Here is a 16830-nt window from a genome sequence, read left to right on the forward strand (position 1 = left end):
GGTTTTTTGGCACATATATTTTAAGAAAATTTCATTATCCATCCAATAGACAGTAAATGCTTTAGTAGTATACTGTGCTTTCTTTGATGTGTCCTCAGACACCTGGAAAACACAAAGTTGCTTAGAAACTTTCCCCACAGTCTATTACATGACTTTTAAAGACATCATGTTTTCTGTATAATCTAAAAAGACTTTAATTGTTTAGGATTTTAAGAGATGGGCAATACACCTAGGATTAATAACGTGTGGAAAAATTGGCTCTTTCATATTTAACTGTTGAGAAGGTATAAAAATAGCCTCCCATTGGGTGTGGCAATTTGGTAAGCGTCAGAAGCCTTAAAAATGGACATACCTATTGATCCAATACTTACATGTATTAAAATTTATACCAAATATTTGGACAAGTGCATAAATGTCCAGTATTTCCTGCACTACTGTTGACAATGGCAAACAATTTAAAATAAACTGTCTATGGATAAAATGGTGGCTCTAACATAGTAAATTCAGATTAGAACATGACCATATCAAGCCCTCAACTACAAAGCCCCAAACGTAAGTTATAATAGTCTGCTTTTATAAGGTCTTAATTAAATACATAATTTACTCATTATATCTGATTAGAAAACATCTGGAAATACAACCAGTTGGTAACTATATCTGGATGAACAATTATAAGACTTTACATAGGTATTACATGCTACTGCAACTAAAAGGAAACCAAATTCATTATTGTTCACATACAATTTGGGAGACTGCCTGGTATGAGTGGCAGAATCATAAAATTCTGACACGGTTTTTAAGAATTAGTAGTTGAAACTACAGAAAAGTTCTTCTGAGCAATTTCCTCATCTCGGAAACAAAGCTGATTATGGCTGTGAATGTGGAATGGTTTTAATATTCAAAAGAGCATTACAAATTAAGAAAATACACACCACTATCCAGTGATAAATATAACTGAAATGTATTCACTATACCTTATAAATTAACGTGCTGATTAACTTGGTCTCAAAAATATATCCAAGTGGAATCCAGTTAAGAAATCTGAGCAACGTTTCCAAAGTTGCATGTACAAGTGGAGCATTTTGGGAATTTTCCTACAACAAAAACATGATTGTAAATTATCTTCCTATATAATTAATTAGTTTTTAAAATGAAATTAAAAGCACTTACCATCACAAACTGACAAAGCTGAAAAATTTGTGAGAATTCATTGCACATGCTAAAAAAATAAAAAATTGATCAGTTTAGAACACACATAGAAATGAACACTGTAATTATTTACATACTAACATTTCAGCAGCCACTGAAAACTTGAGTTACTTCTATTTATAAACACAGATATCAATAACTTCATCGAAAGTTACAAAGCTATTAAAACTGTGTAAATATCTCTTAAAACTCACCTATAAATAGCACTTAATTTCATTTCTTGAAGGTTTGGTTTTCATGTCATCCTTACTCTATTAGAATAATTTCAATCACATCACATCTTTTATTTATGTTTTTGTTTTTTGTTTTGCAGTACGCGGGCCTCTCACTGTTGTGGCCTCTCCCGTTGCGGAGCACAGGCTCCGGACGCGCAGGCTCAGCGTCCATGGCTCACGCGCCCAGCCGCTCCGCGGCATGTGGGATCTTCCCGGACCGGGGCACGAACCTGTGTCCCCTGCATTGGCAGGCTGACTCTCAGCCACTGCGCCACCAGGGAAGCCCCTTTTGTTTATTTTTTTAAAATTCGGCCACACTGCATGGCATGTGGGATCTTAGTTCCCCAAGCAGGTATCGAACCCACGCCCCCTGCAGTGGAAGCGCGGTGTCTTAACCACTGGACGGCCAGGGAAGTCCCTCAACCTAGTCTTTTAAATCAAGACAGTCAAAACAGAACTCTCCAAAATGAGAGAAGTGGTGTTCGATATATCCTCAAACCTAAAATGTGCTTATACACCTAAAATGTGCTTATACACCAAACCAGAGAAAAAATCCTAAATTCTGAAGCTAGTCTGAATACATAAAGGTAAAAAACATTTCTGTTCCCTAATGACTAAACACATTTTTATTACTATGTTGAAGAAAATAAAATCTGGCATGTTCCTGGTGTTAACTATAGGGAAACTGATAAAATGTAGGAATATTAAGAATAAAGTAGACATCTGGACACAAGTCATATCCTTGGACCTATGATTAACTAGACATCATATGAATCAGATTCCAAAGAGTTTTTTGGGAATTCTTAACCTATATTCCTTCCACATGACATGCATGAAGTTAATTTTGCTATAACATCATACATATTTTTCAAGCCTCCATATTTAGATTAGGCCACTTTAGCACTATTTAAATTTGTAGTAGAAAAGAATTACGTGTATTAACTTTTAATAATCATAGTTCCTTAAAAATTTACAATCTATCTCCAAATTCCTTGAAATTGCTAGATAAATTACTTAAAAATTCCAAAACAATTACTTGCCTGTCTTTTAAATGCTTAGCTTTCACTTGGGTTATCTGTCCACTAGAGAAATCAAATACTTCTTCACTCAAGAGTTTCAGAATCACCATATTATTCTGACAGAGACTTTCACTGGTCCTACTTGCTCCAACAATGTCACTGATAAAAGTTGGCCAATGTTTTGGCCATTCTTGTTTCAGTATCTAAAATAAGATAGGAAATGTTAATTTCATTTCACTTGTCAATGGTAAAGAAAACAAACTTCATAGAAATTGCGTGATACCAAAAGCAGGAGCAAATATCAACCACCTTTCATTTTCTTCCCCTTTATTAAGACAGGAAATGTGCTGCTCTCTATAGAATGTACAGAGTAGAAACTACAACACAAAGTTCTGTGTCTCAAATGCCCTGTTCCTCCTCTCAATAATCCTGATTCGTCTAATCTAGCTCTAATGTGTATGCATATCAATATTTGCCAGATATGTGCAAATTATCCTAAGAGACTATAAGATCTAACTCTAAATGATAAAAAGGTGATGGGCAGGGAAAGATATTTTTCTTTGGCTGGAATCTGGGCCTTGAAATATAGGTAGGGCTTGGAGATAAGAAATTTGGAAGAAAAGCAGCATTATCGTTGGGGACAGAATCATCTTTGACCAAAAGCCTAATGGACTTATTCAATTTTAAGGTCTGTACTGTTGATTCTGTATGCTAGGGATTTCCCAACAATATTCTGTAATAGCACCTGTTAAGTAAGAGGTAAGTAACTTAACCTCTTTGGACTCCTCCCTCTTCCCATTCAGAGATACGCTAACAACAAGAAGTTCTCAATAAAAGCTAGTTTAACTTAGTGAAAATCCAAGTGTTTAGGAAAACCCAATGTTTCTGTAACTTATTAAATTAAAAAAAATCTGTTTTTCCCTCACATACTAATTAATGTTCTCAAGAAATTTTTTGGACATATTATTAAAGGTAGGTAAACTTAAAATTTCTGACTTTAGAAATATAGAAAGATTAAAAAACAGGCTAAGTATAGAGATCAATTAAAGGGATGCTTGAATTCAAAGGCAATTTTTTCAATGAATTAATAAGACTGAGATAGTGGACATGGAAAGGAAACATGCACAGTATGAGACAGATGAGAAAAATTTTTTTTTATTTTAATAGATCTTTATTGGAGTATAATTGCTTCACAATACTGTGTTAGTTTCTGTTGTACAGCAAAGTGAATCGGCCATATGTATACATATGTCCCCATATCCCCTCCCTCTTTAGCCTCCCAATCCCACCCCCTCTAGGTCACTGCAAACCACCGAGCCAATCTCCCTATGCTATGCTGCTGCTTCCCACTAGCTAACTATTTTACATTCGGTAGTGTATATATGTCGATGCTACTCTCACTTCGCCCCAGCTTCCCCCTCCCACCCTGTGCCAAGTCCATTCCCTATGTCTACATCTTTATTCCTGCCCTACAACTAGGTTCATCAGTACCACTTTTTTTTTTAAAGATTCCATATATATTCATTAGCATACAGTATTTGTCTTTCTCTTTCTGACTTAAGTATGACAGACTCTAGGTCCGGCTGGACTCACTGCAAATAACTGAATTTCGTTTCTTTTTATGGCTGAGTAATATAATATTCTATTGTATATATGTGCCACATCTTCTTTATCCATTCATCTGTTGATGGGACATTTAGGTTGGTTCCATGTTCTGGCTATTGTAAATAGTGCTGCAATGAACATTGTGGTACATGTATCTTTTTGAGTTATGGTTTTCTCTGGGTATATGCCCAGTAGTGGGATTGCTGGGTCATATGGTAGTTCTATTTCTGGTTTTTTAAGGAACCTCCATACCGTTTTCTATAGTGGTTGTAACAATTTACATTCCCACCAACAGTGCAGGAGGGTTCCCTTTTCACCACACCCTTTCCAGCATGTATTGTTTCTAGATTTTTTGATAATGGCCATTCTGACCAGTGTGAGGTGATACCTCATTGTAGTTTACATTTGCATTAGATGAGAAATTTTTTAATGAGTTTAATCCATATTGGAGCCAAAGAAGTGAAGGTTTTACAGTACCATATCTGATGTTTCCTACCACAGCATATTAACAATTTTAAATGCTAGACAGCAGGCTATTGTAATTACTGTGAAGATTACTATCACTACTCTGCAAGATGTTAGTTTAGTTATTCGATAAAAGTAGGTTAGACTATTTGTTCAACCACTCAGCCTGAAGTGAAGCACTTAATCCTTCTCAGGGAAACAGTGTGTCAACTAAAAACTTACCTGAACAAGAATCATATTTAATTTCCCGATATATACCTTTTCCTTCTAAGAAAAGAAAAAATTTTAGATTAAATGAGGACTTAAAATAGATACATAAATAACAAATGTAGGCAACCCACACCCCCACAGAGAGAAAAAAAAAGACTGCAGATCTATTGTAAATGATTGTGCATATATGTGTCTGTATGTCTGTGACAGAAGTGGGTTTAAGTTGAAGACCCAATATTTAAATGATTTTATACTCTCACAATAATCTGCAAAAAAGCTCTTACCTCTACACAAGTTGGGTCAGATGACGTCTTGATAATGAGGCCAACAACATATTTTTTTATCCCTATTAAAAAAAAATTATTCAACACTTTCATAGCATGCTAATACATCTTCAGGAACCAAAAAAACTGGGGGTGGGGGAGGGCAGAGTAAAGTCAGATGATACACCTGAATCCCATCTCCAATTATGGCATTTTTGAAAAATGCCAATTAGTTTAGTGTACTATTCCTTTAATTTTTAGTTTTTGTTAAACTTTACAAAATATTGGTTTAACAATTAGGAACTACTGTATTCTAAGATATTCTTTAATGTTAGACAGTCAAGTATACCAAGCTGTGATTTTTAAATTAAAAACAAACCAAAACAAAAAACCCCATAAAGGACTAAGGTATTGTTCATTTAAATAAACACATTATTTTTGTGGGTTAAAACTACAAAAACCTTTAAGACATAACTTTGTGAGCACTATAAATAAGTTTATGTAAAATTTATAAATCAAGGTCAGATGTTAATCCTTTTCAGATTTATTTTAATTATAGCATTAAGCTAATCCTATAAGTAATTTTAACTTGTTTGTCCTACAATGTAGGAAAAAACAGAGTTAAGGAGGAAGTTTGTTTTTGTTTTTTTTGCGATACGTGGGCCTCTCACTGTTGTGGCCTCTCCCGTTGCGGAGCACAGGCTCCGGACGCGCAGGCTCAGCGGCCATGGCTCACGGGCCCAGCCGCTCCGCTGCATGTGGGATCTTCCCGGACTGGGGCACGAACCCGTGTCCCCTGCATCGGCAGGCGGACTCTCAACCACTGCGCCACCAGGGAAGCCCAAGGAGGAAGTTTTTATTTGTAGTAGTCTTTACTTAAGGGTACCTTAATAGTATAATCTGTTCTTAACAGTTAAGACTTCATGCCTTTTATTCTTTCAACAGTTGACTTCATGCCTTTGATTTTAATTTGCATCATTCAGAATTTACTTGGCATCTACTACAGCTCCCCTCAAAATTTAAAGTAATGTGGTACACTTACATTAATATATCCAAAGGGTCTGAAACAGATTCCCTAATCCAACAAATTATTATTTCCCACTACAAAGAATAAAGACTATTCTCACATCTGTTTAATAATTTAGGTTTTGCCACCAAATGACTTATGAAGATTTTCGAATTTTCAAAGCTATCTGAACTTCAAAAATACAGATAAAGGTTTTACTAAACTGTGTGTACCAAGTCTCATCTAACAAATCTACAACACTGGACTCAATATCCACTGAGAAGGAATATGCTAAGAAACTTACCCATAAGGGGTTAGCCAGAAATTTAGTCAACTTGAAGGCAACAAAGTGCTTATTTGATTGTAAAACTACCTTAATATAGTAATCTTCATAAGCTAAAACAACCTTCAAAAAATCATTAATAAATAATTTCCTAATTGCAGAAAAATTTCGTAAGTCCAATAAAGCCACAAAGTAAGGATTATTCATCAACTGAAAATGTAATGTTAAGTATTAAAAATGTTCACAAGAATCATTTAAAAAACCTGCCTGCCAGGTGCCAAAAACTTAACTGTTATATACAAACACATACAATCTGCTGAAAACTACGTTATTGACATTTTAAAAATTTCTACATTAGGCAAAGACCACAGTACTAATTGTTGCAGACAATATCCACCAATGAATGAATGCTAGAACAAATGGGCAACACTTTCAGGAGAAATTCATTATCTGCACACTGTCAAATTATCTTCCCAAGATATTTTTCACTTTCAAAGTGGAAAATAGTAAACCTGTAAATAGAAAACCAGTGGGCACCAACATAACTGATAAAGATTAATAATAAATGAATAATTAAACATATTGACATCATGTACCCCCGGTTTGGTGGACTGAGGACACATCACCTGTGTGGTATTCTTGCTCCAAAATATTGAACCCCAGTCTAATCATGAGAAAACAACAGACAAAACTAAATTCAAATACACTACAAAATAACTGACCAGAACTCATCAGTGTCAAAGACATATCAAGCAGAAATTAAGAACTGTCACAGATTAAGGAGACTAGAGACACAACTAAATAAATTGTAGACTAGGAAAAGGACAAGAGAGACAACTTGTGAAATTTGAATTAAGGTCCATAATTCAGTTAATAGTACTGAACCAATGTTAAATGTTTGGTTGTGATAATTTTATTATGGTTGTCTAAGTTGTTAAAAGGATAAACTAAGAGGTGTAAGTACATTCTGTACTTTTTGGGTCAATGTTTCTATTGTCTAAAATTATTTTTAAAAAACGAGGCTTTGTGGACACACAAAATAAAATCAGATCTAGATTCAATAAGGTGATTAAAACAAAGAAACAAACCGACTAGGGGAACAAGTTTTATTTTAAAATGAGTGCTAAATCATACCATTTAGTTAGGTTAACCCACACAATAATCTCATGTCCTTAATATCCACTAGATCAAATCAAAACAATTCTGGGGCTTCCCTGGTGGTGCAGTGGCTGGGAATCCGCCTGCCAATGCAGGGCACACAGGTTTGATCCCTGATCCTGGAAGATCCCACATGCTGTGGAGCAACTAAGCCTGAGCTCTAGAGCCTGCGAGCCACAACCACTGAAGCCCGCGTGCCTAGAGCCCATGCTCCGCAGCAAGAGAAGCCACCACAATGAGAAGCCTGCGCACCGCAACGAAGAGTAGCCCCCGCTCACCGCAGCTAGAGAAAGCCCGTGTGCAGCAATGAAGACCCAACACAGCCAAAAAAAAAAAAAAAAAGTGAACATTTTGGGCTTCCCTGGTGGCGCAGTGGTTGAGAGTCCACCTGCCAATGCAGGGGACACAGCCCTGGTCCGAGAAGATCCCACATGCCACGGAGCGGCTGGGCCCGTGAGCCATGGCCGCTCAGCCTGCGTGTCTGGAGCCTGTGCTCCGCGACAGCAGGGGCCACAACAGTGAGAGGCCCGCTTACCATCAAAAAAAAAAAAAAAACACACACACAAAAAAAGCAATTCTGATATTGTTGACCCTCCTGTTCTTTACAGATGAATTACTGTCATTAAGACCCCTAAAAAGTTAAGGAACCAAGGGGAGGAAAGTGGCCGGGGGTGGGATGAATTGGGAGATTGGGATTGACATATGTATAAAATAGATAACATTAATAAGAACCTGATGTATAAAAAAATAGAATAAAATTCAAAAAAATTAAGGAAAAGGGCCATTATAAACAAATAAAAAAGCACCCCTCTGAAACCTCTAATATAGGCAAAAACGTGGTTTAAACAAAACCAAAAATACAGCCTACTCTCTTAGATTAAATGACTGACAATACCAAATAAGACATTCAGTAGTTTTCTTCTAAATCTGTCATAAGGAACAAGAGTAGAACTACAATTCCTGCCTCTGGTTGAAACATGTATGAGTTTTGAGGCTTTTCTCAGCCTCGGAGAATAAGAAAACAGGATCAAACTGATCCTTCACTCTTCTGTTATAAATTAAATCAATTAAATACCTTCTCCCCCTTTTTTTAGAGGCTTCTGAAATTCACCCGTAGATGGAGTGAAGAGTAAAAGATGAAAGCAGGAAAAATGTGAAATAAGTAATTTAAAAAACCCAAAAAACTACAAGGATCTCAGAGACAATAAAGTCTCTGAGACTTTAAAAAGACTTTAAAGTCTCTTAATTTAACGTCACTCTATAATGATCAGTACTTCCATCCATCCAAAGCATTGAAACTATACGTAAACAACACCTTTTTGATCAAGTACTGCTGCATACAACTGTCTGTTTAGAATCTCCTACTGCTATGTAGCTTATCTGATTAAGTACCATAACTCCTTTCCCCAAATTCCTTCCCATGGTTTACCCAGAATTAAAAAAATAAAAGCAGTTCAATTAAGAAAAAGTTTACAATTGTAAACTGAACCTATATAAAGAAATGGTGGGAGTTCCCTGGTGGCCTAGTGGTTAGGATTCTGGGCTTTTCAATCCCTGGTTGGGGAACTAAGATTCCACAAGTCACACGGCACGGCCAAAAAAAAAAAAAAGGTGTCACACGTACCAAGGGAGAAAAGTCAAATGTTTACAAGTAGCAGAGAAAGCTCAGCTTCTGAGATTTAACAGAAAATACTTCAATCCCAGTGTCTATTTATTCTTTGTGCCAAAAGAATCAGTCGTCTGCCAGTTGCAAAAGTGACATTTATGTAAAACAAATTTCTTAAAACAAGAACTACCTTTACAAGATTTCATATCCAATAAAAACCATACTAATCAGAAATTATCTGTTTCCAATTAGTCAGAAAGTGTATGTGAAGAGACTAGGATATTCCTTCCAGCAGCCTTCTAAGCTCTTCCTTGGGAATAAGGAAAACTTGAAATATATATATATTAAAAATACAAACTGAAGAACATTTCACTGAAGAGTTCTCATACATAGTTTGTATGCCTTTGACAAACACAATTATGCTCTTATATGGTTACTAAGTTTTTCAAAGGACTCCTACAATGATCTAGCATACTTATATCCATAGCCCCCCATCCCGTTCTTCTAAATATGAACAAAAAAATTCACTTCCAAAGTTATTGAAGTCCTTTGAATTATTTATTGAAAAGGAATACTTTTTTTTTTAAAAGGACCAGTCACGTATAATTTCTTCAAAACAAGGTACACTAGTATAAAAATGCCTAACTACTCACTGGAAGGCAGCTTATGGCACATGAATGCTCCTTATCCAAGAGTTTATGCATGCATCTTTTATAATACAACTCTATTTTCTCAAAGTCAAGAAAAATTTCTTTGACAGTCCCATTTCAAATAAAAACAAAGCAATACCAAATAGCCTACACAATCCTGTAAGTTGATAGTATCAACATTAGCTAGCTAAAAAGCTGAGATTTAAGTAACTCCCATCCTGACTTAGAAGTTATATATCATCTTGCAAGTTAGTTACACAGCAATATTAACAACCTTATCCCCCAGGAACATATTGCAAATATTAGATCTTAATGATAGGGTAAAAGAAATGCATCACAGAATTTGATTCACTAAAACCCTTTAAAATGAGAACCTACTGACTGCAACATACTGATGGTGCAAACTAAAATATGAGTTAAAAAGTTGCAGTCTCCGGGGCTTCCCTGGTGGCGCAGCGGTTGAGAATCCGCCTGCCAATGCAAGGGATACAGGTTCAATCCCTGGTCCAGGAAGATCCCACATGCCACGGAGCAACTAAGCCTGTGCGCCACAACTGCTGAGCCTGCGCTCTGGAGCCTGTGCACCTAGAGCTCGTGCTCCACACAAGAGAAGCCACCGCAATAAGAAGCCCACACACCGCAACAAAGACCCAAAGCAGCCAAAAGAAAAAAAAAAGTTGCAGACTCCTATCTCTTGCTTTCATAGTGGCTAATTTTCATACAACACAGAAAATAGAAAGCCTTGATACACTCTTATAAAAGTAAAGCTACAATCAGACAAAACTGAGTTAAATCCAGTCCCAACCATTGTGCAATACTATCAGATGAAATTCACTTTAAATATTTGTTTACTCTGTAATCACATCCTTCCATCAAAGCCATGTATAACTGAAACTTCTTTTCTTTCACATTTTAAAATATTTTACAATGTTGTGTTAGTTTCAGGTGTACAGCAAGTGATTCGGTTATATACAAATAATATACACATTCTTTTTCAGATTCTTTCCATTATACCTTATTATGAGACACTGATATTCAGTACAGCACAATATATGTGCTATACAGTAGGTCCTTGTTTACTTTGTATATATAGTAGTGTATGTTAATCTCATACTCCCAATTTATCCCTCCCTCCCCTCCTTCGGTAACCATAAACTTGTTTTCTATGTCTGAGTATTTCTGTTTTTTAAATATGTTCATTTGTATCAATCTTAAAGATTCCACATGTGATATCATGATACTTGTCCTTCTCTGACTGACTTCACTCAGTATGATAATCTGTAGGTCCATCCATGTTGCTGCAAGTGGCATTACTTCATTCTTTTTATGGCTAAGTGATGTATTTCATTCTATGTGTGTGCATGTGTGTGTATATACACACACCCACACCCACCCTCCACATCTTCTTTATCCATTCATCTGCTGATGGGTGTTTAGGTTGCTTCTATGTCTTGGCTATTGTAAATACTGCTACTATGATCACTGGGCTTCATGTATCTTTTTGAATTAGAGTTTTCCTCTTTCCTGGATATATGCCCAGGAGTGGAATTGCTGGATCATATGGTTAACTCTATTTTTAGTTTTTTAGGAACCTTCATACTGTTCTCCATAGTGGATTACCAATTCACGTTCCCACCAATAGTGTAGGAGGGTTCCTTTTTCTCCACACCCTCTCCAGCATTTATTATTTGTAGACATTTTTGAGGATGGCCATTTTGACTGGTGTGAAGTAATACCTCATTGTAGCTTTGATTTTCATTTATCTAATAATTAGTGATACTGAGCACCTTTTCACATGCCTGTTGGCAAGGAAGAAAGGCTCTTTTCCCATGTCATACTGTTATTACAAACATCTGTCCATTTAAACCACCACCAATGATCATCAGAAAGACATCACTAAAATACAGCTCTGTCCTCTTTACTTTATTGTCCAAAGGAATCCAGAATAACGTTCCTACTCCTCACTCAATAAAATACTCATGAGAATAAACAGCAAAACAAGAAATGAATAGCTAAAAAACCCTCAAAAGCAGGGTTTCTTAACCTAGGGTTCCCATAGATAGGCTAGAATTAGACTATAACTTACTGCCTATATGTTTAGTAGTTTAAAGAGGAATGGATATTTATTCTTTACTCTTAAAAGGGTTTACGGCCTCAAACAGATACTAAACTTTAAAATATATACGGCAATTAAAATTTTAGTAAATTCATAGCATCACTATTTACAATAGACAAAATGTGGAAACAACCCACGGATGCATAAACAAAGTGGTATATACGTATAATGGAATATTAATCAGCCTTAAAAAGGAATGAAATTGTTACATACTGCAACATGGATGAACCCTGGGAACATGCTACTGAAATAAACCAGACACAAAATAGTGTATAATTATACGCATATAAGTTACCTAATACAGGCAAATTCATAGAGACAAAAAGCATAAAATAATGGTTAACAGGGCCTGGGGAGAGAGTGTAATGGAGAGTTAATGTTTAATCGGTAGTTTCAACTGGGATGATGAAAAATTTCTGGAGATGAATAGTAATGATGGTTGCACAATACTATGTATTTACTTACTGACAATAAACTATACACTTAAAATGGTAAATATTATGTATATTTAATCACAACAGAACAAGTTTTTATTTTATTAAAAATTCAACAATTTTTCCTATAACAAAAGAACAATCATAATAAAATCCACACCCCTTTAATAAAATCTATAGGTGGTTCCTGTCTCCTGCATGGATGTAAGGTAAGGATTAGGAATTGTTACATCTCAAGTAAAGACCTCTTACGGAAGTTCCACAGAACTAGGAAACTTTGGGGGGATCAAATGGTTACCTTAACTTCAAGTGGTGGGAAAATACTTTGTCAATTATGTATGATGCTGAAATGCAAAAGAACATCTTGAAAAATACTGCCTTGTTTTATTAGATAAAATGTAAATTTAATCATTATCTTTGCTTTATTATCCCATCATGTTATAAAACTGGCAAAAATACACGAATAGGAGTGCCCGTCACATCTGCCATTAGACTGATATTTCAAACATTACATTCTATGAGGGGAAAAAAGGAGTTTCTCATGGATTTGCTTCAGAGCCAAGGGCTTAAAGAGCCCCAACACTTAAATTTTCTTTTCAAAATGACCAACAAACAACTTTCTCTGTTCAACAGGGAGTATAACACTATCAACTTAAAATAAGTAAACATACACACAGAGATGTTAAGGATGCTCAACAGCAGAAGTCACAGTGAGAAGCAATTATATATGTACCATAGTGGCTACAATTAAAAACACTGACAATATCAAGCTTTGGTGAGGATGGGAAGCATACTGCTACTGAGAATGTAAAGTGATACAACCATTTTGGAAAACAGTTGGGCAGCCAGCTAAAAACATAAACCTACCATATGATCTATCCATTCTACACCTAGCTAATCAAATGAGTGACAGAAAGCAGATTGGGGGCTGGGGAGGTAAAGGAGAGGGCAATCACAAAGAAGAAGGTCTTGATTACAGTGGTGTTTTCATGGGTATATGCATGAGTCAAAACATATCAAATTGTACACTTTAACATGGTCTATTGTATATGTTAAATATACCTTAACAAAACTTAAAAAAGCAGTTTTTAAAAGCCAGTATTGCTTAAAGGCAACAAGTTAAACATGTGATATTCAGTACAATGAGAGACTTTAAGCATGCGAGTGACCTGACTTAGTTCTGTTTTTTAAAGTAGCATGCTAAATCCTTTGTTGTGAATATATTACAAGGGACACACATAAATGGTTGTTAAGGAGCCCAGTTAGGATGCTATTGCAGAAATCGCAAGGTAACCTGAGACTAGTATATGATTACTTGGTGAAATGGAGAGAAGTGGGAGAATTTTCATGGAAAAAGGCTGGCAACATACACATTGTGTTTATCAATAGTCAGCACCTAGATATGCAGAGGGCTTTACACACATTACCTCTTATATCACATCCCAATAACCATGCAACAAGACAATCAAGATAGTATGGCTTTATCACTTTGAATTTCTTCATAAATTCACCACTCCCCTTTTCAATATCAGCAAGTTTGTATATATTTCATGAAATGTAATGATCTGTAAGCCATATGCCTTAACAGATTAAAACATAATCCTTTGGTTTAATTTAAAATAATAGAGATTCCTTAACAAAGATTTTTTTCACAAGAGACAAAGGAGGCCTCCCCCCCCTTCTTTATGGTTTGAACCTTCTAAACCAAGCACCAAAATTATTTTTAAAAAGGAACGAAGGTTATAATGAAAGCTGATGTGTATTGCAGACAAGAAAGAAGAACCAACACCACTGACACACCTTCGCTTCAATGACTAGTAACCATTCCCTATTTGGAAATTATTCCACTTTACGTATTAAAATTTCTTCTTTTTCTTGAGTCAAAAATATTGTCTTAAATAAAACCAAACAAATGGAACCTAATTAAACTTCAAAGCTTTTACACAGCAAAGGAAACCATAAACAAAACAAAAAGACAACCTACAGAATGGGAGAAAATACTTGCCGAATGATGCTACTGACAAGGTATCAACCTCCAAAATATACAAACAGCTCACACAGCTTAAAAACAAAACGAAACAAAAAAACCCCAAACAACGCAATCAAAAAATGGGCATAAGACCTAAAATGACATTTTCTCCAAAGAAGACATACAGATGGCCAAAAGGCACATGACAAGACACTCAACATCGCTAATTATTACAGAAAAGAAAATCAAAACTACAATAAGGTATCACCTCACACCAGCTAGAATAGCCACCATCAAAAAGTCTACAAATAATAAATTCTGGAGAGCGTGTAGAGAAAAAGCAACCCTCCTGCACTGTTGGTAGGAATGTAAATATGTACAGCCACTATGGAGAACAGTATGGAGGTTGCTTAAAAACTATGGAAGCAACCTAAATGTCCATCGACAGAAGACTGGATAAAGATGTCACACACACAAATATTACTCAGGCATAAAAAAGAATGAAACACTGCCATTTGCAGCAACATGAATGGACCTAGGGATTATCATACTAAGTAAAGCAGACAAAGACGAATATCATATGATATTGCTTATATGTGTAATCTTTAAAAATGATACAAATGAACTTATTTATAAAACAGAAATACAGTCACAGACATAGAAAAAAACCTTATGGTTACCAAAGGGGAAAGGGGATTGGGGGAGGGATAAATTAGGAGTTTGGGATTAAAATATACACACTACTATATACAAAATAAACAACAAAGACCTACTGTATAGCACAGAAACTACACTCAATATCTTAAAATGAAAAATTGTCTTGACTTACTTAAAAATGTAAAAGCAAAAATACTGGGAAAGTCATTAGGGTCTTAAATAGATGAATGAATCCCAAATAGGGAGTGGTGCTAGTCACTGAAGTACTTCAATAATAAGTAATTCATTAATTGAATAATTATATACTGAACACCTACATACCAAGCAGTAAGAATGCAATAAAGACATTCTCTGATCCCTGATACCATTAAGCTTATTTTTGGGAGGGTAAGATAAAGAGTGAGAAAAACAGTGATAGCTAAGTGGGATAAAGGTTATAGTGGGTGGGGATGGGGGTGACCAAAAAAACCATTTTCCTGACCTAAAGCAAAATGATAAAAATCAGAGCAATGTAGTTAACTTTGTATTACATAAATCTAAATTCATTAAAATGATTATGAAGGTTATATCTCCCTTGCTCTATTTTTATTAAAATATCTTTTAATTAAATGTTTTTTAACATGTCCTTACTCGGCTATTATCTGTCTTTTGCTCATTAAAATTTTACTCATTTGTGATCCGCTGGTACAGGACACACTAAGGGAACACAGAGCAAGAGACATCTAACTTACTCCAGAACTGTCAGGTATTTTCCTGGCAAACTGTTTTAGATAATGCCCTAAATTGAAAATGCCATTCCACTAAACGAACATGTGAAAATTAACGTACGCTTATGGACAAGAACCTGAAAGCTGATAAAATATATGCTGGATTGGAAAAAATGTACAAAACTTATCTTGGGGGTTTCCCTGGTGGTGCAGCCTCGGTCCGAGAAGATCCCACATGCCGTGGAGTGGCTAGGCCCGTGAGCCATGGCTGCTGAGCCTGCGAGCGTCCCAACGGCAAGTGAGAGGCCCGCAAACCCAAAACAAACAAACAAACAAACAAACAAAACTTATCTTGGCTTGCTGTTTGATAGGTTTGATAACCAAACCTATCATTCCTTTAAAATACATCAAGCATTGCCATTTTCATGAATGAGCTTGTCCAAAGGGGCCAACCTGATTTTTCCCCTTTTACCACGTGTTAGCACTTATTACATATACGCCTAATTTAATGATATTTTTTAAAAAATGATATCATTTTTAACATGTTTTATCTTCCTACCTGTAATACTCTGACGTAGGGAATATATTTGTATAGTCTTAATACCTAATGGTACTAAAATGGACAAAGACTAGCTAAAGTGGAGACAACAGCTTAAAAGATATGACAATTATAAACAAAAGGAATGTACAATATTTTGGGGGTTATACTAATTTATTTCCAATATCGAAGTTACTTAAGATGAAGGAAAATTCACATTCAGAAATTTAGTATACTTCGCGAGATACAAAATTTTAGGATTGTAAAAGCCTCCTAAGATTGACAAAGTTGGAAAGAATTATAAATGTAGTGAATAAATTTATTTCCCAATGCTTTATAAATGAGATCAATTACCTTAAAAACACACATCATTAAATGCATCATGCAAAGTTGCTGCTGTATATCTAAAGTTAGACAGAGTTCACTAACATTCTCTGGGAGCCATTTTACACGCTCTTCTAATATTGAGCCTCTGAAAGACCCTAAAAATTACATCACACTTTCCCCATGTAATGACTTCACTGACAGTGAAAACCATACATGTGGTGATAGGAACGTCACGTACTTTTAAAGAAGTCTACATCCCACTCAATCTTATCACTAGTGTTAAGGGGAAATGCAAGGGGAAAGGTGATTCTAATTGATGTTTTTTATAAGTACTGCTTGCAGAGAAATGAAGTATCTCACTAATACAGAATAGGAACACATGAATAAAATAGA

The 16830-nt window shown here is 35.6% G+C and overlaps 1 protein-coding gene across 3 annotated transcripts in view; it reads right to left on the minus strand.

The window, feature by feature from the left end:
- XPO1 (exportin 1) overlaps positions 1 to 16830 on the minus strand; it is a 44075-nt gene that overhangs the window by 12188 nt on the left and 15057 nt on the right. For all 3 annotated transcript variants that reach the window (XM_027131788.1, XM_027131789.1, XM_027131790.1), the window contains 5 exons: positions 5008 to 5069; positions 4736 to 4780; positions 2465 to 2646; positions 1171 to 1219; positions 975 to 1094 (listed from right to left, as the gene is read on the minus strand). In XM_027131788.1, coding sequence (XP_026987589.1) covers positions 975 to 1094; positions 1171 to 1219; positions 2465 to 2646; positions 4736 to 4780; positions 5008 to 5069 — 458 coding nt within the window. The remainder of the gene's footprint in view (positions 1 to 974; positions 1095 to 1170; positions 1220 to 2464; positions 2647 to 4735; positions 4781 to 5007; positions 5070 to 16830) is intronic.

This window comes from Aethalodelphis obliquidens, unplaced genomic scaffold (genome assembly GCF_003676395.1).
Source record: "Aethalodelphis obliquidens isolate GAN/ISIS:26980383/991018 unplaced genomic scaffold, ASM367639v1 scaffold40, whole genome shotgun sequence".
Classification (NCBI taxonomy): domain Eukaryota; kingdom Metazoa; phylum Chordata; class Mammalia; order Artiodactyla; family Delphinidae; genus Aethalodelphis; species Aethalodelphis obliquidens.